Source organism: Paramisgurnus dabryanus, chromosome 19 (assembly GCF_030506205.2).
Source record: "Paramisgurnus dabryanus chromosome 19, PD_genome_1.1, whole genome shotgun sequence".
NCBI classification, from domain to species: Eukaryota; Metazoa; Chordata; class Actinopteri; order Cypriniformes; family Cobitidae; genus Paramisgurnus; species Paramisgurnus dabryanus.
This window is the reverse complement of record NC_133355.1, coordinates 14,210,985-14,227,995: the sequence shown is the minus strand read 5'-3', so window position 1 is coordinate 14,227,995 and position 17,011 is coordinate 14,210,985. Positions and strand designations below refer to the sequence as shown.

The following is a 17,011-nucleotide window of genomic DNA, read 5'->3' as shown; positions in this document are numbered from 1 at the left end:
GTTTGACAAATTAAAAGATAAATATTTTTATATATTTTTGAGATTTTTATGTGATAATGTGTGCGGTTATTATTATACATTACAATACTTGCAGAGAGTATTTGTAAGGTAAATTACAGACTGTAATTAAAAAATATGTTTTAATTTGTCAAGCAAGTATGTTTTTGTCTACATTAAATCATCCCACATACTGTAATGTAAAGAACATTCTGTGAAAACATAAGTTTGGTATCTTTAATAATTAATTAAGTAAGGTCATGTTAAGATTGAAATCAATGACGGAAAATTGAAATGGATTTCACAGGCAAGGTCACATTTAATAATTTAGTCTTTTTTGCCTTACAGGTACTGGGAAAAGTTCCTACCATTTCCATTAATAAAACCGAGGGTTGTCATGTGTACTTGAGCAAGGATTCACTTGACTGTGAAATTGTCAGTGCCAAGAGTTCAGAAATGAACATCTTAGTTCCTAAGGGAGAAGATGATTATGTGAGTGTATTTATATATATAATCGTTCAACCATCTACATGATACAAAATGCCATGAATAACAAAATAAGAACCAGTTTTATATTGCAATGTTGAAACATGTTCATAGTATCGTTTTGAATTCTGTTCATATGTGCTCTACAGAGGGAGCTTCCAGTTCCAGAGCAGTTTAAAAGCGTTTGGGACGGGTCCAGTCTGGTCACAGAGCCTACAAAGATTGCCGGGTGATTCCTCACCTTTTTCAGCTCGTCGTCTCTTTCTTCCTACCCAGATTTCTTCATGCACTTTCACTGTATCACACTGTTATAAACTATTAGATAAGAATTCATACTGTGGTTGTGAGAATTGTAGATGTAAGTTTAGACAAAAAATTAAGAATTAAATATTTACAAATTCTATGTGTCCCCACACTTTCATGATCATCCTTTGATATTTTACACCATTATGTATTAATCTGCATTTATCAGCCAACAACTCAAAATTCTGTTTATTTAAAAATAACAAGTGACTAGTTTCTTTTTTTCTCATTATATAAATATTAGATAAATTACATATTTATTAGTGCTGGGCATAGATTAATCGCATACAAAATAAAAGCGTTTTTTTTTTTTGCATAATATATGTGTGTGTACTGTGTGTAATTATTATGTATGTTTAAACACACACACACACACACATAAATGTTTCTTAAATACAAAGATGAATGTATGTGTATTTATATATTCATAATAATTACACACAGCACACACTCATTTATTATGCAAAAAATACATTTATTTTGTATGCAATTAATCTAGATTCATCTATGCCCAGCACTTCTGTTTATACAATTTATTTGTTGACTGCATAAATGCTCAGTTTAATACATTTTGGTACTGCAGTTATAGAATTAAAATTGTATAAGGTCCTAAGTAAATGAAAAAATACATTTTAATTTAAATAAATTAATTGATGGGGTCCGTTTTCACAGATTGTACTTGGTAGTAGACAAACTACAATAGTGATTTAGCAAAACTGTAAAAAGATATAGTTCAACTTTAAAAAGTAAGTTACCTGGTAGCCTGAAAAGTTTGAGTTAATTCAACTTAAAAATATTAGTTATCTTTAAAAAAAAGTTGAATAAAAATGTGTAAACTAATATTTTAAGTTGAATTAAATAAAATTTTAAGGCAATTATATAACTTACTTTTTAAGTTGAACCGATTGTATACAGTAGAAATAATGTGGTATTTTTACTTTACTTGGACACAGGTCTTCTCTGTTTCAGATTTGACAATTTATTTTGTTTACATCTCACCTTACATATTGCCTTTTGCAAAAAGCAAAGTGTTTTTCTTTAGTTAAATTAAATGGAAAAGTTGTATGTTCAATCTGCAAACAGAAAAGTCAATGGGTATTATTTAAATCAAAACACTCTTTACTCTTAGTGTGTGAAAATGATCTTCAAATGAATGAGTGCCTCTGAGGATATTTTTATAAGATTTTATATTATTTTAATATCGTTTTAAAACAGCATGCTCAATTTTGTCCAGCATTTCTGAAATTTCTTCCACATATACATTGACAAGTATGACATCAACAGGACAGCAGTGGCATAGGCGTATGCTATAACCTAAATAAATCGAATAATTGGATATAGCCTGCAATCAAATTAAATTTGTACAAAACTGTTTCCTAGTTACTTATCTTGCACTCTTGTCTATATTGATGCACATTAAATGGCAGTTTCCCGGACAGGGCTTAAGTCTAGTCCAAGACTAAAATGCTTGTTTGAGTTGTCCTAACTGAAATCACATGCCACTGACATATCTTAAAGTATATCAATCAGTGCCATTGTTTTGTTGTCTTAAGATGGACCCCAGTAAAGTTTTATTGTAAGGTATGTTTATAAAAAAACTACTTAAATGTCCTAATATATCTAGGTTTACTCTTGGATTAATCAAAACCCTGTCCGGGAAATAAATGTCCTGTCCTAAATGTTTATAAGTCTTGAACACCATTTTGACCGTATGCCAACATGTGTTAATGTGTAGCAATCTTCAGTCCTTAAAAGGAATTATGTCACATTTGTTTTGTTAGTGATCCGATTGCATTTAGTACACAAGGTGGAATTTACAGTATGTGTGCTGCTTAAATTGTATTTTACCATTAGAAAATATTTTCATGATAACATATAAATTGGATTGAATAAAATAATTGTGAACTCATTTTGATGTTATTTGTACTGTAATAGCCATTAACAATCTCCTGTACCTGAATAAACGTTGAAATTCAGTTAAAGTGTCTTTCTAAATGCATAATAAATTTGTCAGCATAACTCTGATTAATCCCCTGACTGCAAATTTCCTGAGTTTAAAAGGAGCATTAAAACATCAACTTGACAAACAAGAACACCTTATACTCCTCCTGTACACACTTACATTACATGCAAATCTAGTTAATTGTGCCATCTGGTGGCCAACAGGACACAGAGAAATAGGAATTGTGATGTGTAAATCGCTGCACTATTTAGGCTTACTTGGACTTTCACAGATGTTTATTTCTGCATTTAAGTAATTATTGAGGTAAATGTATCAATTACAACTTTAAAAAAAACTCTAATGTTTGTTTCTAAGTAGATTTTCATACCTAAAATCTAACTAATCTAAATTATACATAAAAAAGAGCTTTTAAAAAATGTAAACATCACAGTTTTCCAAAGAACAACTTATAACAATTTCACAGGATCATAATGCCACATTTTTCGTGATGTAAAATTATCAGTTTACAGTTAGTGCTTGATAACCACGTTCCCTTCTGAGTCCTGGGTAAAAAGCATCTCTGCTTCAAGATCTGATTCCTCTTCCTCCTTATCTAAAGACCTCGCGGATGGATTATTCCAGTAATCTGTGTTGTTAGATCTAATCCCGTGGTCTTTCAGTGGGCTCTTTTGGTGTTGGTCACGATGAGCGATCACACAGAAACCCTCCGAGTCTTGAGTGAATAACATATCGAGGCTATCTCCTGCCATCTCTGTGTCTGAATTACTGTATTTCTCCTTTAACCTGGGCTTTGCTGGACTTAATATTCGATTTCGCTTAAAAGGGGATGGGTGAGAGTTGTGAATAGGTGATGCAGGCTGCCTATTTTCTTTTCCGATTAGTTTCACAGGTGAAGCCTTAGGTTTATACAGAGATTGTTCCTGATCCATATTAGCTTTTGCTTTTTTGTGGTTTGCATTGACAGGCCTAGAGGTTAAGATAGACCTCTGAATAGTGATATTCTGATCTCCCAAAACATGTTTTTCTTGAAGGTCTTTCGGACGTGGAGACTGAAGAACATTTTCACAGTCTTCCTCCGAGGGCTTTCGGATGAGATGGGACTCTCCATAAAAGAGAGTTTCAGTTTCAGGAATTGTCTGAATATGTGGATTTCTACTCGTGGCAGATACTTCTTTATTCCAGTATTCCTGTGTCTCTAACACATTGTGGTCTTCATGACTGGCAAAAACTCTTCGCTTTTCAGGTGGCTCTTCTTCATCTGACGAGTGACCACACATCAGGTGGAGGAATGACTGCTCTTTTATTTCCTTCACTGACACATTTTCATGATCTAGATCACAGTTCGTCTGGTCGACCTGAAACGATTGACTTGTTGAAATGTCTGACGTTCCAGATGGCTCCAGTGTCGCTTCATGTTTTCGTTTAATCCCACATAACGCCTCTGTGTGCATGGAGTTGTACATCTCATCATGAGAGGCACTTGGCTCGGAGTCTGAACAAAGACATTAGGAAAAGTCAGGAAAAGAGTTTGAGGAACAAAAAACTTTTATAACATCATCATATACATTCAGTATGAATATTCCAGTATGAATGAGCACTGGAGCATCTTACCTCTAAGTTTGGGTGAAAAGAAAGACGATATTGTGCTCTGTCTAGTGATAGGCATGTTAAGTTTAGTTTGAGTGAAGCTAAAAGATACAGCCACATTATATCCTCCTGTTTTTGCCAATGGATTTAGTAATTTGGAAATTGGAGTCTTTTTCTGAAAGATAAAAGTGGGAACACTCTGAAATAGTAGTTATTTTAGGAAATTTAACAGGTTTTAATGCACTGTAAATAAACTAGATTTGTTATAATAAGTCCAGTGGTGGAACATTGCATAAGCAGAGCAAAACGTCATGTAACTTAACGTAACCTTGTACTGCACTTACCTGTAGCTTCTTTTCTTTTAACTGAGTTGTGTCAAGCCATATTCCACACTCCTCTTCTGTAGTCGATCCTGCAGGTTTAGCTTTAGTGCCCTTAGTAGTGCCTTTCATTTTTTTGACTTAAGAATAATCAGTACACACCATGTACAACCAGACTATATTATAAACGGCTCGTTCAATTCTCTATATCACACGTATAAAGAAACTAATACAAATGTAACTGAACTCAATGTTTGCTAAATACACTTCATATTTTAGTTATTTACACAAACTTATAGAGATCCCTTGTTTACGGTTGCCATCCTGTTGTCGTTCCCGCGCGAGTATTCAACGAGCTCTTGGTTGCCAAGTCTTCCTTTCAACAATAACCCAAACCGCGCATTTACGTTTAATAGATTGCTATGGATTGTCTCCGGATTATATGGACATACTACTTTTGTGAAGATACATAATATTAAAAATAACACCGGAGTTGTTATATTATGAAGTATTAGCATTACATATTATGAGTAAAAAAAGGATTCTCCATACTGTGGAATTTTTGCTTATACTTGGCAACCCTTACTATGAAACACGACTACATAATTCAGATTTCTTCGGATTGAAATTAAATAAATAATGATTTATATTATTTTGGTGGTTGTGTTTAAGGAGAATCTCAGCTGTGTATTTATTTTTGCATGTTTATTATTTCTTCTTTAAACAAAAAGCCGAAGGCCGAGAGTAAATGAGAAAATAGGATGTGACGAAATCATCCGGCGACGTCAGCTTTCATCAGCGGGTGACGTCAATATAAGGGTGAGTGAATTCTCTCATGCCTGTGTCTTTTTATTTAAAATACGTTATATGTTTTATATAAAAGCTTTCTTAATAAAGTTGTGGACTGAAAACGGTGTCAATGAATCAGAGACATCAACGTCTCGTGTACACTTCAAGCTAATCTTAGATAGCTAGCCATGCTAATATCGCTATGTACTATGTGTCAGTAAACAAAACAAAGGCCAACTAGATGTTGTATTATATACGCGATTTTAGACTCGACATTTGTCTAGACAGGGTTACGACAAGCATTGTTATATATTTCCAAAATGTAATAAGTCATATGTGTTTTCTATCTATTAACAGTTACATGTTTGAATTGCATTTCCTTAGCCAGTTTAAAAACACAGTGAGCAGCAGTACCCAAAATATGTCATGAATAGGCAGTTCAGTAGGTTTTGTTATAGTGGCACTGTATATCATTTATTACTAATAGTGATTGACTGATTCTTCAATTGTTGTTGTTGTTGTTGTTTTTTAGATATTAATCATGTTTCATGGAATACCAGCCACTGGTGTGATGGGCGGTGGTAAGACAACCTGATAAAATCATGAATGTTTAAACTATTTGCTAACTATCTCAAACTTATTCTACATCTCACAACTGTATAACTTATCAAATTTCTGTATTTTTTGTCTTAGCACCTGCCAACAAGCCAGAACTGTATGAGGTAAATTTGTTTCATATTTACCGCAAGTAGTTGTGATGATAATGAATCACAATTTTCTGTCATTAATCTTTTTTGAATGATCTCTGTGTCTTCCACAGGAAGTAAAATTGTACAAAAATGCTAGAGAAAGAGAAAAGTAAGTTGGCAAACCTCTTATTAGACATTGTGTTTTGTATTCAGGATTGTGGTGACCGATACTTTAGTTCAGAGCCTGGTAGTTTGCCTTTTTCATTGAAGTCACCTAAAAGGCAATACAGAACAGTGATAATGTTGTCACATTGAGATTGATATGCGCTTTTACTATATTTTCAAAGGTATGACAACATGGCAGAGTTATTTGCTGTGGTGAAGACACTCCAAGCTCTTGAGAAAGCATACATCAAAGACTGTGTGACTCCTAATGAGTTAGTTACTTTCTTTATTTTGTATTAAATGGTGTGACTTTGTATGTTTGTCTTTCCAAAACGAATATTTACAATATTTCTGCAGATATACTGGAGCTTGCTCAAGATTGCTTGTTCAGTACAAGGCTGCTTTCAAACAGGTCCAAGGATCCGATGTTGGCTCCATCGATGACTTCTGTCGAAAATACAGAGTACAACTTTGAACATATTTTCTTTTTTAACAATTATGTGATTTAACATCTTTTGTAATTTATTAGGCCAAATGCATTGCTTTGAAATGTTTTATGTTGTCTTGTTTTGTTCTTACTAGCTTGTTTTGTTAGTATGCTATTGCTCTTTAATATCTTCCACCTTCTGTGTTTATGGCAGCTTGACTGCCCGCTCGCCATGGAGAGGATTAAAGAGGATCGACCAATCACCATCAAGGATGACAAAGGCAACCTGAATCGTTGCATTGCAGACATAGTATCTGTATGTACTTTTCAATACAGAAGGTTTTATGTATTTTAGTATGACTAGCTTTGTTTCGGTTAATGCCAGAAATCGCCAGCATTTATTGATTTGAGCTCGAAAGATATTTTTTGTTCCAAGAGTTTAATTAAGTAGATTTATTTGTTCCGTTTAAAAATCCATATGCATATGCCATAAGTAATTTGTCACAGTGCTTCACAGCAGAAGAGTAAACAGTGGTTCGTTATATAAAGCCCACCTAAACCAAGAGAGGCCTAATGTTAATACTAACGGTCAAGCTCTGCTCCTGTAATATGCCTTATTTAATGTTTATGCTTTTGTCCATTTAGCTTTTTATCACAGTGATGGACAAACTTCGACTAGAGATTCGTGCCATGGATGAGGTATTTATTTTGCAGTTTGGGTTCAGACACTTTAACTTAAGTACTTTTTAGTCACATCTAATTATCTATAACTTATTGTTTGTTTTATAGATCCAGCCCGACCTGAGAGAGCTGATGGAGACCATGAATAGAATGAGCAACATGCCCCCAGATTCAGAGGCCAAAGACAAAGTTAGCCTCTGGTAAGCATTTACATTTATGCACTTGGAAGACGCTTTCATCCAAAGTGACTTAAAGTGCATTACAAGGTATACATTTTTATCAGTATATGTGTTCCCTGGGTTCACACCTGCTATTGCAATGCTGTACCACTGAGCTATAGAGGAGCACAGTTTTCCCTTTACATAGTTGAGTTGACTTTTCGACATTCTGTTTAAAGACGCAGTAAAAGCCTGATGCTGCTTTGGTTTTGTGTAAGCAAGAGAGATCAGAGCGAACTTGAACTGTGTTGTCATATTGGTTCTTTGTTACAGGTTAACAACACTAAGCAGCATGTCGGCATCTGATGAACTGGATGACTCTCAAGTTCGCCAGATGCTGTTTGATCTGGAGTCTGCCTACAACGCCTTTAATCGATACTTACACTCCTCCTAAACACTCCTTAATCTCTTTGGACTCTTATTCACAAGCTTTCTTCTTTTAATCAAACCTCTGTGTTTCACTGTCCCTATTTGAGCAATTTCTTCTTGAATGTGAAGTTCTTGTTTTCAATATGGAGACCCTGCATTCTAATGGGTTACTCTATATATAAAGCAAAGACATGATCATGCCTGAGTACAATTAGATTTGTATTGTTCCAATGTTTGTTTTGTTTTTAAATAGAGTCTACTAAATGGGTTTGTCTGACAATGCCTGTATTTTATTTTGTAGCTGCATTCTGTAAAATGACCTGATCAATAGGCCGACAAATAGCAAGGTATATTCTAGAGAAGTGTATACATTTAAGTATATCGAGTATATTCTAGGGAAGTAGGAAGTTGCAGGCTTCTAATACATGTTAATAAAAAAAATATTAGTTGATTTTATGGAGTAATCATAGTATCATATTACAGAAAGAGATTTGATACTGAATTTTTGAATAAATGTAAATAAATAATAATATCTCTGCCCCAGCTTCACATTTTTTTCTTTAAGATAGAAAATTAGACTTCTAAATAACACTCATTTATATACATTACTCTCAAAAGTGTTTGTTGTAAAGTTAACTTTTATAAAAGATACCGTGATTCAGAACTTAGTGTATTCTTTCTTTGGTGTGGTGTATTATTATAAGTCATATTTATTTAATGACCATTGTAAATACAATAGTTTTGAAATAAATCACATATTAACTTTCAAGAATTAATTGCCCTTGTGTATGTGACTTCAACTTTACTCTTGCAGTGTTTATCCACAGATTTTATGCCTCATATAAATTAATCACTGATTAAATAACCTGCAGTTTCATGAAAATATTGATTGTGAGTAAAAAACTTCTCGTGGACACTAAAGCAGAAGTGACGGTCAAGTACTGTATACTTCAAGTACACTGTCATGAATAATAGCTGAATTGTATTTCAGGAATAGATATTGAAGAACACAAAAAGTGCCTTGTAATTTCTAGCAACACACTCAATTTCGTTTAAACAAGTATACTTCAAGTATAAACTGCGAAAAACGCACTTCATCTTATTGAGAACGAATTAAGAGAGCATCAGAAAAACATGCGTCTCCTTTAAGAGACCGCGTCCTCATACGCATAGTTGCGTCTCCATGGCGACACACAGTGACAAAACGAAGTGATGCGTAACTTTACGGCAGTCCGGCGATTCTTTATAAACAATTGCCGTTATCAGTAATGCAAACATTTGAAGTTCTACATACATTGTATGAAAAATCTAGTTGGGCATAGAAAGTATGCAGCTCGATATATTTTCGTGGTCAATATTTAACATTAATTCGTGATAGGTTTCTATTTTTGTTCTCTCGTAGGGAAAGCTCAAGAGATTTCGTAGGATTTTGTTTTGCTTTAGAAAATCTGCAACTTCAGTTTTAGGGCAATCCTTTCACTCCTAGTGTGTTGTACCCAAGCTTATTATTTATGCAATGAGTAAAAACTTAATAAGATTTATCTGAAGTGGTAAAAATAACACAGGATGAACATCACGGAAGTGGAAGAACACATCACCTTAAAATATGAGATCAAAAGAAGACTTGGGAAAGGGGTAAGTTGCTTTTACTGACTATCTATTTTCCTTAAACTAGCTGGGCCATGTATTTGCTCAGTTGTACATCACAGTAAACACTTTATAGTAATACCGTATACTTTTAAAACCATAACTTACACAGACAGTGTCGTTTTCATCATGGGCTCAATAACACAGACTTGAAGAAAAAACTAAGATAAAAGCTCACATTAAAAATGTTTTCCAAAAATAGGAAAGGCTCCAGATTATTAATAGCTTGAGAACGTCCTGTTTCCTCTTAACTCCACTTGATCCCACCTGTCAGTAAATAGCTGGAAACTACAGTGAATAGAAAAGACTACAGATTTAAATTAAGGTTTCATGGCAACCCTTCATTGATGACTGGTCATTATGTTGTATACATGGTGTGTTTTCTTTCAGCAAGCTATAATTTCATTACTTTTCCATTCTACACAGGCATATGGAATTGTCTGGAAGGCTGTGGACCGAAAAACTGGAGAGATTGTTGCTGTGAAGAAAATCTTTGATGCATTTAGAAATCGAACAGATGCTCAGGTTAGAAAAATAAAAGACTGATGGAATGACAAGAGGAATTAATACAATATACTATTAGCACTGTTTTAGGTATTATGCTAAGGTAATCATGTAAAAAAAACTAAATCAATTATTGTTAAAAAAATCTCTCAGATTCACATTTGTCTACTTTAAATTGTCGTTTTCTCACAGAGAACATTCAGAGAAATTATGTTCCTTCAGGTAAGCATCTTACATTGAGCAATCCTTTGATTCAGATTATGTCTGTGTTACATCCATTGGTTTTCATCCATTTTCACTTCATATTCAATTTAAAAGGACTATAGAACTGTGTTTTCATTTGATCTTTAACAAAAAAATCTCTTAATTTTGTTTACAGGAGTTTGGGGAACATCCTAACATCATCAAATTACTGAATGTCATCAGAGCCCAAAACGACAAAGATATTTACCTTGTGTTTGAATACATGGGTAAGAAATGAGTTGGGTGATCTCTACAGATGAATACACTTATCATTAAATAGTCATAACGCTGTTTGCTTTATTTGTTTAATGTACTTTAAAAATCTATGCACAGTATATGGTGTATACAGGTAAAATAAGATATTTTTATAGTGGCAATAAAGAAGTAAAGTAGGTGATATTATTTACACTATTTATTCTCCCTTACCCATGACTTTCCTCCAGGAAGCCACACAAGTACTGACAACCACAGTCACAATTGTCTCCAATAAAAATTAATAGATGAGTAGCCATGGGTGCTGTAAAGGGGGGGTAAACAATGATGATTCTCGGGGCCCACGAGTAAGAGGGGACCCAAAGAAGCCCCCAAAATTGTGGTGCTAAAAAATATTTAATAGTAAAAATTATTAACTTTAAATTATTCTATTTGCTGTTTGATGGTATCAAAAAATGTATTTGTTTAGGAAACACAAACGTCCGTGGCCCCCTTGCCCCCCTCTCAATTATCATAAAATCGTATAATCGTATAATCCAGGCAACACAGCCTGACTTCACTTATAGCGTCGGCAGAATATCAACTTGACTGACAAGGAAGTGAAAATGCCTCAAAAATCTGAAAGTCAAAAACAGAAAGAGAAAAAAATAAGAAGTGAAAGAGGCAAAGGGTCGACATTATGTTACCCAATTTGCCTGCAAAAAAATCTTGAAATTTTTTCTTAAACACTAAATTCAAGAAAAATTAGCTTACCCCATTTTTTTTTGCTTGTTTTATGCAAAAAAAATGCAATATTTTTGGTCTAAAACTTATTTTCTTGGGTCGTTTTGTTCATCAAGAAAAAGCATCTTGATTTAAGAATTTTTTGATATTTTTACTGAAAAAAGAAAAAAAAACACTAAGAATTTTTTTCTTGAAAATAATTTTTGCAATGCATAAGTTTAAATGCTGCAGTTAAAATGACTACTGGTGGCCGTTCTAGTGTTAAAAGTGCATGATAAGGGAACTCAATTTTCTTCCCATGCTAGGGCAAGCAAAACGCTGGAAAAAATAACAATACACAGTTTTAGTTAAACGTTCAACACTGCAAAAAATGACTTTCTTACTTAGTATTTTTGTCTTGTTTTCAGTAGAAATATCTAAAAATTCTTAAATTAAGATGCTTTTTCTTGATGAGTAAATGAGTCTAGTTTTAAGACAAATTAATATACAATTTAAGTGAAATTGTCCTTAAAACAAGCAAAATGATCTGCCAATGGGGTGAGAAAAAAATAGGGAAATAAGATTCCTTTTTTCTTAAACACTTAATTCAATTACAATTTTCTCACCCCATTGGTAGTCAAAATACCATAAAAGCGCATGGTTTTATGTAAATTAATATGAAAAAAGTCTCGGCTGTGTTGGGGGCCCTGTCAAGATTCTTTTCATGGGGCCCAAAATCCTTAGCAGCGCCCCTGTGAGTAGCCTAGGATCTCATTTTGTGTTTTACAGAATCAAGAGAGTGAATGAGTAAATGGGTATTTTTTTCTTTTTAGACACAGATCTACATGGAGTAATAAAGAAAGGAAGTATATTGAAGGACATTCATAAGAGGTATATAATGTACCAACTTCTTAAAGCAACAAAATACCTTCATTCGGGCAACGTCATACATAGAGACCAAAAGGTATTACATTATAACATTTTACTTAAAAGAGCAGTGGAGATCGCTCCATGCTTCAATTATTTATGTCTTTGTATTTCTTATAGCCATCCAACATATTACTAGACTCTGACTGCTTTGTAAAGCTGTGTGACTTTGGCTTGGCAAGGTCCCTCTACCAGATCCAAGAAGATGCTGTGAACCCTGCATTGACAGAGTATGTAGCAACACGATGGTATAGAGCACCTGAAATCCTTCTGGGATCCACTAGGTACATGGTCCACTAAATGTTTTATTTAAATAAATATATTGAATAATTTTACATTCACCTTAAATCTGGGTGTCATAAAGAGTCCTCTATATCCGACAGGTATACGAAAGGTGTGGACATGTGGAGCATAGGCTGCATCCTGGGAGAGATGCTTCTGGGCAAACCGCTCTTCCCCGGGACTTCAACAATTAATCAGATTGAAAAAATCATATTTGCCATTCCACAACCATCTACAGAGGGTTAGTTTATACCTATTGAATTAGGGGGAAAACTAACCAAGGTTAAACTAAAACTGTGGCTAAACTGTGTGTGATTTATGTAGATGTTTTGGCAATCAAATCAGAATATGGGGCTTCTGTGATTCAGAGGATGCTGCTCAGGTATGCTACATATATCTTTTTTACTTTAAATTATAATTTATACGAATATGTATATAAACATGTATGTATATGAACACATGTATGTATTTGATGTGTGTTTAGACCACAGGTGCCATTCAGTGAAATGCTGCAGCCATCAGTACCACCTGATGCTCTTGATTTAGTGCAGCGGCTGCTGGTTTTTAATCCAGACAAAAGACTCAGTGCCGATGAAGCTCTGCAGCACCCTTATGTGTCAAAGTGAGTCTAAGGTTGGGCTGATCTGTTTCCATTTACTTGTCATAGACCGATTGGAGGGTTGTGGTTTATAGTCCTGGAATCTTAGCTTTCCAATCATTTAATTAAATGCTTTGCAGAATCCAGGATACACACCTGCAGTACTTTTGTTGAGCATATAGCAAATCATATCCATAACTGTGCCATTTATACTGTCCAGACATAACTCATTTTAATTCATTTTAGGGAGATAGCTCACCGTCCCGTTACCCCCACAACATTTTTTTTAAATGTTATATAAATGAAACATTAATATATAAAGTTATGTTCCATTATGACTTAAATACGGTAGCTCTATTAACAGCAAGTCAGCTATGCTACTGAAACAAATGACACTTAATGAATAAATGACACCTAAAAACTCTAAAAAGTGCACCCTTGTTAGGCAGGGGTGCACTTTAATTTACCAATGTAATTAATGTAATATTTCCTGTTTTTTGGACACACTGTCATTTACACTACACTACAGAGAGAGAAAGAGAGAGAGATGTCAGTCTCCTCAGACCTTGTAAAAAATAATATTTTAACAAAAAAAGGATATTTTTGGGAGATTTTACATAATTTGTGAGCATCATTGATCCGCTATCAAGATGCGGGAGACTCCCAGAACATCTGGGAGAGGTAGGATGTCTGCAGTTAATTGTTTTATTATTTTAAGCCATCCAGTCAATTCCTGATGAATAAAACCAAGCCCTACATTTTCCATCAACATATAACACAATGCAAATGCTGTTGACTGTAGGTACATTAAAGTCACAATAAATAAAAAATGGTTTAAGATTTTTTTTTAAACTGTGGTATTTTTTTCTCCAAATTACTTATTTGTGCGCCTCATTATTTCTGAAAAATTCATGTGCCCTCATAATCCGTAATCAAAAACGCTCTGTCATGAGGAATAGCACGAGGGCAAGGCCTGGGAAAAGATTGCAGAAATTAGCAAATAGCAACATGACCCAACTTCCAATGATCCAGTAAATTCTCGATTGACAAATTTAAATCCTGTCCTACATTTTCTTCTCTTTTCAGAAGCTTTTTTACTCACAACAGGGAAAATCGCTACTTCTGTTTCATTGTGATTTTAACATATGAACAAATTACATGAGTTTTATAACTATGAAATAAACAAGCTGAAGTAATATAATAAAAATATCTATTTTTACTGTTCCATGCTAGATTTCACAACCCAGCCAGAGAACCTAGTTTGGACTATGATGTCATTTTGCCAGTCGATGATGACATCCAACTCTCTGTAACTCAGTACAGAAACAAACTATATGAGGTGGGCAGAAACTTTCCACTTGTTACTTTCATATCTTTAATTTTTTTTTACAAACCTTGATAATGTTTCAGTGCAAACAATCAAGTGGATTTCTGTGCTGTGTTAACAAATGTGCTGTGTCATTGTGACAAAGTTGTGCTTCCTTTGAAAAGGGGAAATTTTGTAACATTGTATTGTCATACAGACTAAGCACAAATATGTAGTTATCAAAGCTTTTTTACAACAATAAACCTAAAATGCCTTTCCTCTTTATTTTTTTCTAAAAGATGATCCTGGAGAAAAGGGTTAGTCGGCAAATCCATAAACAACCTCATTTCAAACAAAAGACAAAAGAAGTTAGTGAAGATAGTGAAATGGAAAAAAGCAATGAAACCGGTGCTGGTGTTCACAGAGAAGGTAAACGTGGTGAAGATGAACATCACGAAAGGAAATCTCCAAAAGATAAGAAGAGCCATAATGAAACTGGATCACTTGTTGCAAAACCTCCCAATAGGCCTGAGCAAATAAACTCATCAGCTGAAAACAGCGGTCCAGCAGTGAGCCCCAGTGCGGTCAAAACCTCCTATAATCCCATTACACACGCGCCTAGTGAGTTCTGTTTAAAAGCTGCTGTAGAATTACACTGGTACACTCAGCACAATAGTAAATAGCTTACAATTTTTGGTGTCATTGAAATACTTCTTTCATTTTTTTCTTGTTTTTTAGATGGTTTAGTCAAACCGCCCCACCATCTTACAGGACTAGCTCATCTTAACCGTATCATGAAGAGAAATCCAGAAATTGGTAGTGCACTACCTACAGGTGGTGCTAATGGCTTTGTGGTAGGTTTAACAATCTCCCCTGACATTTATATTAGATATGTGTGTTAAATTGTGTGAAAAATCTGTTAAAGATGGGGAATTTAAAAAAAAAGTGATTTCATATTAGGGATTGCCCAGTCTCAACATATGCCTTTAAATGTTTCTATTTTCCGTCAGGGTGGAGAACAACGAGGACGGTCTGCCCCTGTGGCGCGCACAAGCTCTTTCTCTCTCACCTTAGCACAACCTCAAAATAATCCCCTGCTTCACAAAGACGAGCCCACAGTTTCCTCTGGCCTTTGTGTCACCTCCGCTCGTCTGGTGAGAATGGAGATGCTCATAGTGTTTTATAAACGTATCTGATACAGGTCACAGTTTTAATAATCTATTCTTTATTTGGTACTTGCAATGCTAAAAATGTGAGGATTGATTACCAAGGAACACAAAAATCGATTATTTTTAAATGCATCATATGGCTTCGAATGTAAATGTCTGTTTTGCCACAAATGTGTCAAGTTTGCATACAACCCATGTGACTCATTCTTGTTGACTGCAAACAATTTTCTGTCAACCTAACCCACTGTTTATGTGTCTGAATATGTCACAGAACAGAAACAGTACCATATTGAAAGCCCCCCTCCTCAGTTTTTAACACATGTCAGGTCTTACACCATCGGTTTCAGTCCATGTTTTAGTGTTCATTATATGATTATATTATCTAGATGGATCTGGAATGAGATTTATTTCTTTAATTTTGATTTTGTTTATCATCTTTTCAGAACCAAAGGTCCAATTCACAGTCACGTGAAGCCAAGCAACCTCCTAGGTTTAGCAAGAAGGTGTTCCAGAGTAATTCAAATGTTTCTGCTACTGGAGATCCTCGTGCCAAACTAGGCAGTTACTCTCAGGCGTATGGGACTATCAGCAAGACCGGACTGGACAGTCTCCTTAAGAATTGCCACTAGTTATAAAATGTGTGATTAGTAAAGGAGAATCCGTGAAGCAGGCATGATTCTATCTACATTAAACATACAGTCATCACATGCTGTGAAGTCTATTGCCTTTGTGAAAATCCTGCTGCCAATGGCATGGTTGTAAACTGTTTTGATTTTGGTGTCAGCTGCGTATCTGTACTGTAAATAGGTGGTGACGACATTTATTAAATTTGCATGGAGAGAATATATCTATGCACATGTGTGAATGTGTTTTCTTATCTTAATAGCATGAACTATACTTGAAACTTAAATGATTGTATATTTTGCATTGCAGATCTGGGAATAAAAAGGGTTTTAGGGAATTTAAAATAACTATTTTAATATGGGACTACTTAATATTTTAACTGATAACTTTATAATAACTTTGAACTATTGGTTTTATTTCAGTTCATCAGTTTCGTGTTCGTAGCTCTTTTGTTTAGATTATTTGAATAATGCAAACCATTGAAAACCACGTACAAATCTCCTTTATTATGTAACTACCTTGGATATTTAAGCAAGAACACTTGTTTTCAATCATTTTAGCCTACATAGTACCAAAGTCCTTTGCTTATGTTTGCACATTTCTTCTAGGTACACTAGAAACACCTAATAAATAGAATAGTATACCATTTCTGTAACATTAATTTAATTCATATTTTTATTTCTTACATAAGTACATTCTAGCACCCATGTAAGTATATTTTATTAACGTACTTTCTTCAAAAACACATTAAAGAATTTCCCCGACATCACATGATTTTTTTAAACCTTACGCACTCGAGCTA

At 34.4% G+C, this 17,011-nt stretch overlaps 4 protein-coding genes across 8 annotated transcripts in view; 3 read left to right on the top strand and 1 right to left on the bottom strand.

The window, feature by feature from the left end:
• cap2 (cyclase associated actin cytoskeleton regulatory protein 2) overlaps positions 1–2,147 on the top strand; it is a 34,779-nt gene extending 32,632 nt beyond the window's left edge. For all 4 annotated transcript variants that reach the window (XM_065290574.1, XM_065290563.2, XM_065290585.2 and 1 more), the window contains exons 12-13: positions 346–489; positions 633–2,147. In XM_065290574.1, the coding sequence (XP_065146646.1) occupies positions 346–489; positions 633–716 (228 nt within the window). In that variant the 3' untranslated portion in view covers positions 717–2,147. The remainder of the gene's footprint in view (positions 1–345; positions 490–632) is intronic.
• On the bottom strand, positions 1,787–4,990 carry LOC135779725 (uncharacterized). Its single transcript, XM_065290601.2, has 3 exons — positions 4,681–4,990; positions 4,361–4,511; positions 1,787–4,241 (listed from the first exon to the last, which is right to left on the bottom strand). Exons 1-3 carry the CDS (start codon positions 4,786–4,788, stop codon positions 3,259–3,261), a joined length of 1,242 nt encoding a protein of 413 aa, XP_065146673.1. The 5' UTR covers positions 4,789–4,990; the 3' UTR covers positions 1,787–3,258.
• Positions 4,991–5,414: 424 nt separating this feature from the next.
• vps28 (VPS28 subunit of ESCRT-I) lies at positions 5,415–8,766 on the top strand. Its single transcript, XM_065290540.2, has 10 exons — positions 5,415–5,475; positions 5,978–6,026; positions 6,139–6,167; positions 6,266–6,303; positions 6,482–6,571; positions 6,657–6,762; positions 6,941–7,042; positions 7,372–7,425; positions 7,516–7,607; positions 7,899–8,766. The coding sequence occupies exons 2-10, from the start codon at positions 5,987–5,989 to the stop codon at positions 8,017–8,019; spliced, it is 672 nt and encodes a 223-aa protein (XP_065146612.1). The 5' UTR covers positions 5,415–5,475; positions 5,978–5,986; the 3' UTR covers positions 8,020–8,766.
• Positions 8,767–9,244: 478 nt separating this feature from the next.
• Positions 9,245–16,432, top strand: mapk15 (mitogen-activated protein kinase 15). 2 transcript variants are annotated; one of them, XM_065282274.1, is made up of 14 exons: positions 9,245–9,629; positions 10,068–10,166; positions 10,338–10,367; positions 10,525–10,615; positions 12,137–12,267; positions 12,351–12,514; positions 12,614–12,753; positions 12,837–12,894; positions 12,997–13,134; positions 14,344–14,449; positions 14,716–15,037; positions 15,155–15,270; positions 15,427–15,570; positions 16,029–16,432. In XM_065282274.1, the coding sequence occupies exons 1-14, from the start codon at positions 9,561–9,563 to the stop codon at positions 16,212–16,214; spliced, it is 1,794 nt and encodes a 597-aa protein (XP_065138346.1). In that variant the 5' UTR covers positions 9,245–9,560; the 3' UTR covers positions 16,215–16,432. The 2 variants fall into 2 exon arrangements, with proteins under 2 accessions (XP_065138346.1, XP_065138347.1); XM_065282275.1 differs by lacking the exon at positions 9,245–9,629 and adding an exon at positions 9,919–9,966.
• The last annotated feature ends 579 nt before the right edge of the window (positions 16,433–17,011 follow it).

What these genes read in the sequence shown, in the direction of transcription:
- LOC135779725 (XM_065290601.2), bottom strand. Translation starts at nt 4,788, where the DNA reads ATGAAAGGCACTACTAAGGGCACTAAAGCTAAACCTGCAGGATCGACT. An exon ending in TAAAAGAAAAGAAGCTACAG is followed by an intron (nt 4,512 to 4,680) that starts GTAAGTGCAGTA and finishes TTTATCTTTCAG; the next exon opens with AAAAAGACTCCAATTTCCAA. An exon ending in CTTTTCACCCAAACTTAGAG is followed by an intron (nt 4,242 to 4,360) that starts GTAAGATGCTCC and finishes GTCTTTGTTCAG; the next exon opens with ACTCCGAGCCAAGTGCCTCT.
- vps28 (XM_065290540.2), top strand. Translation starts at nt 5,987, where the DNA reads ATGTTTCATGGAATACCAGCCACTGGTGTGATGGGCGGTG. An exon ending in ACTTCTGTCGAAAATACAGA is followed by an intron (nt 6,763 to 6,940) that starts GTACAACTTTGA and finishes TGTTTATGGCAG; the next exon opens with CTTGACTGCCCGCTCGCCAT. An exon ending in AAAGACAAAGTTAGCCTCTG is followed by an intron (nt 7,608 to 7,898) that starts GTAAGCATTTAC and finishes TCTTTGTTACAG; the next exon opens with GTTAACAACACTAAGCAGCA.
- mapk15 (XM_065282274.1), top strand. Translation starts at nt 9,561, where the DNA reads ATGAACATCACGGAAGTGGAAGAACACATCACCTTAAAATATGAGATC. An exon ending in CCTTGTGTTTGAATACATGG is followed by an intron (nt 10,616 to 12,136) that starts GTAAGAAATGAG and finishes TTTTCTTTTTAG; the next exon opens with ACACAGATCTACATGGAGTA. An exon ending in GTGTCACCTCCGCTCGTCTG is followed by an intron (nt 15,571 to 16,028) that starts GTGAGAATGGAG and finishes TCATCTTTTCAG; the next exon opens with AACCAAAGGTCCAATTCACA.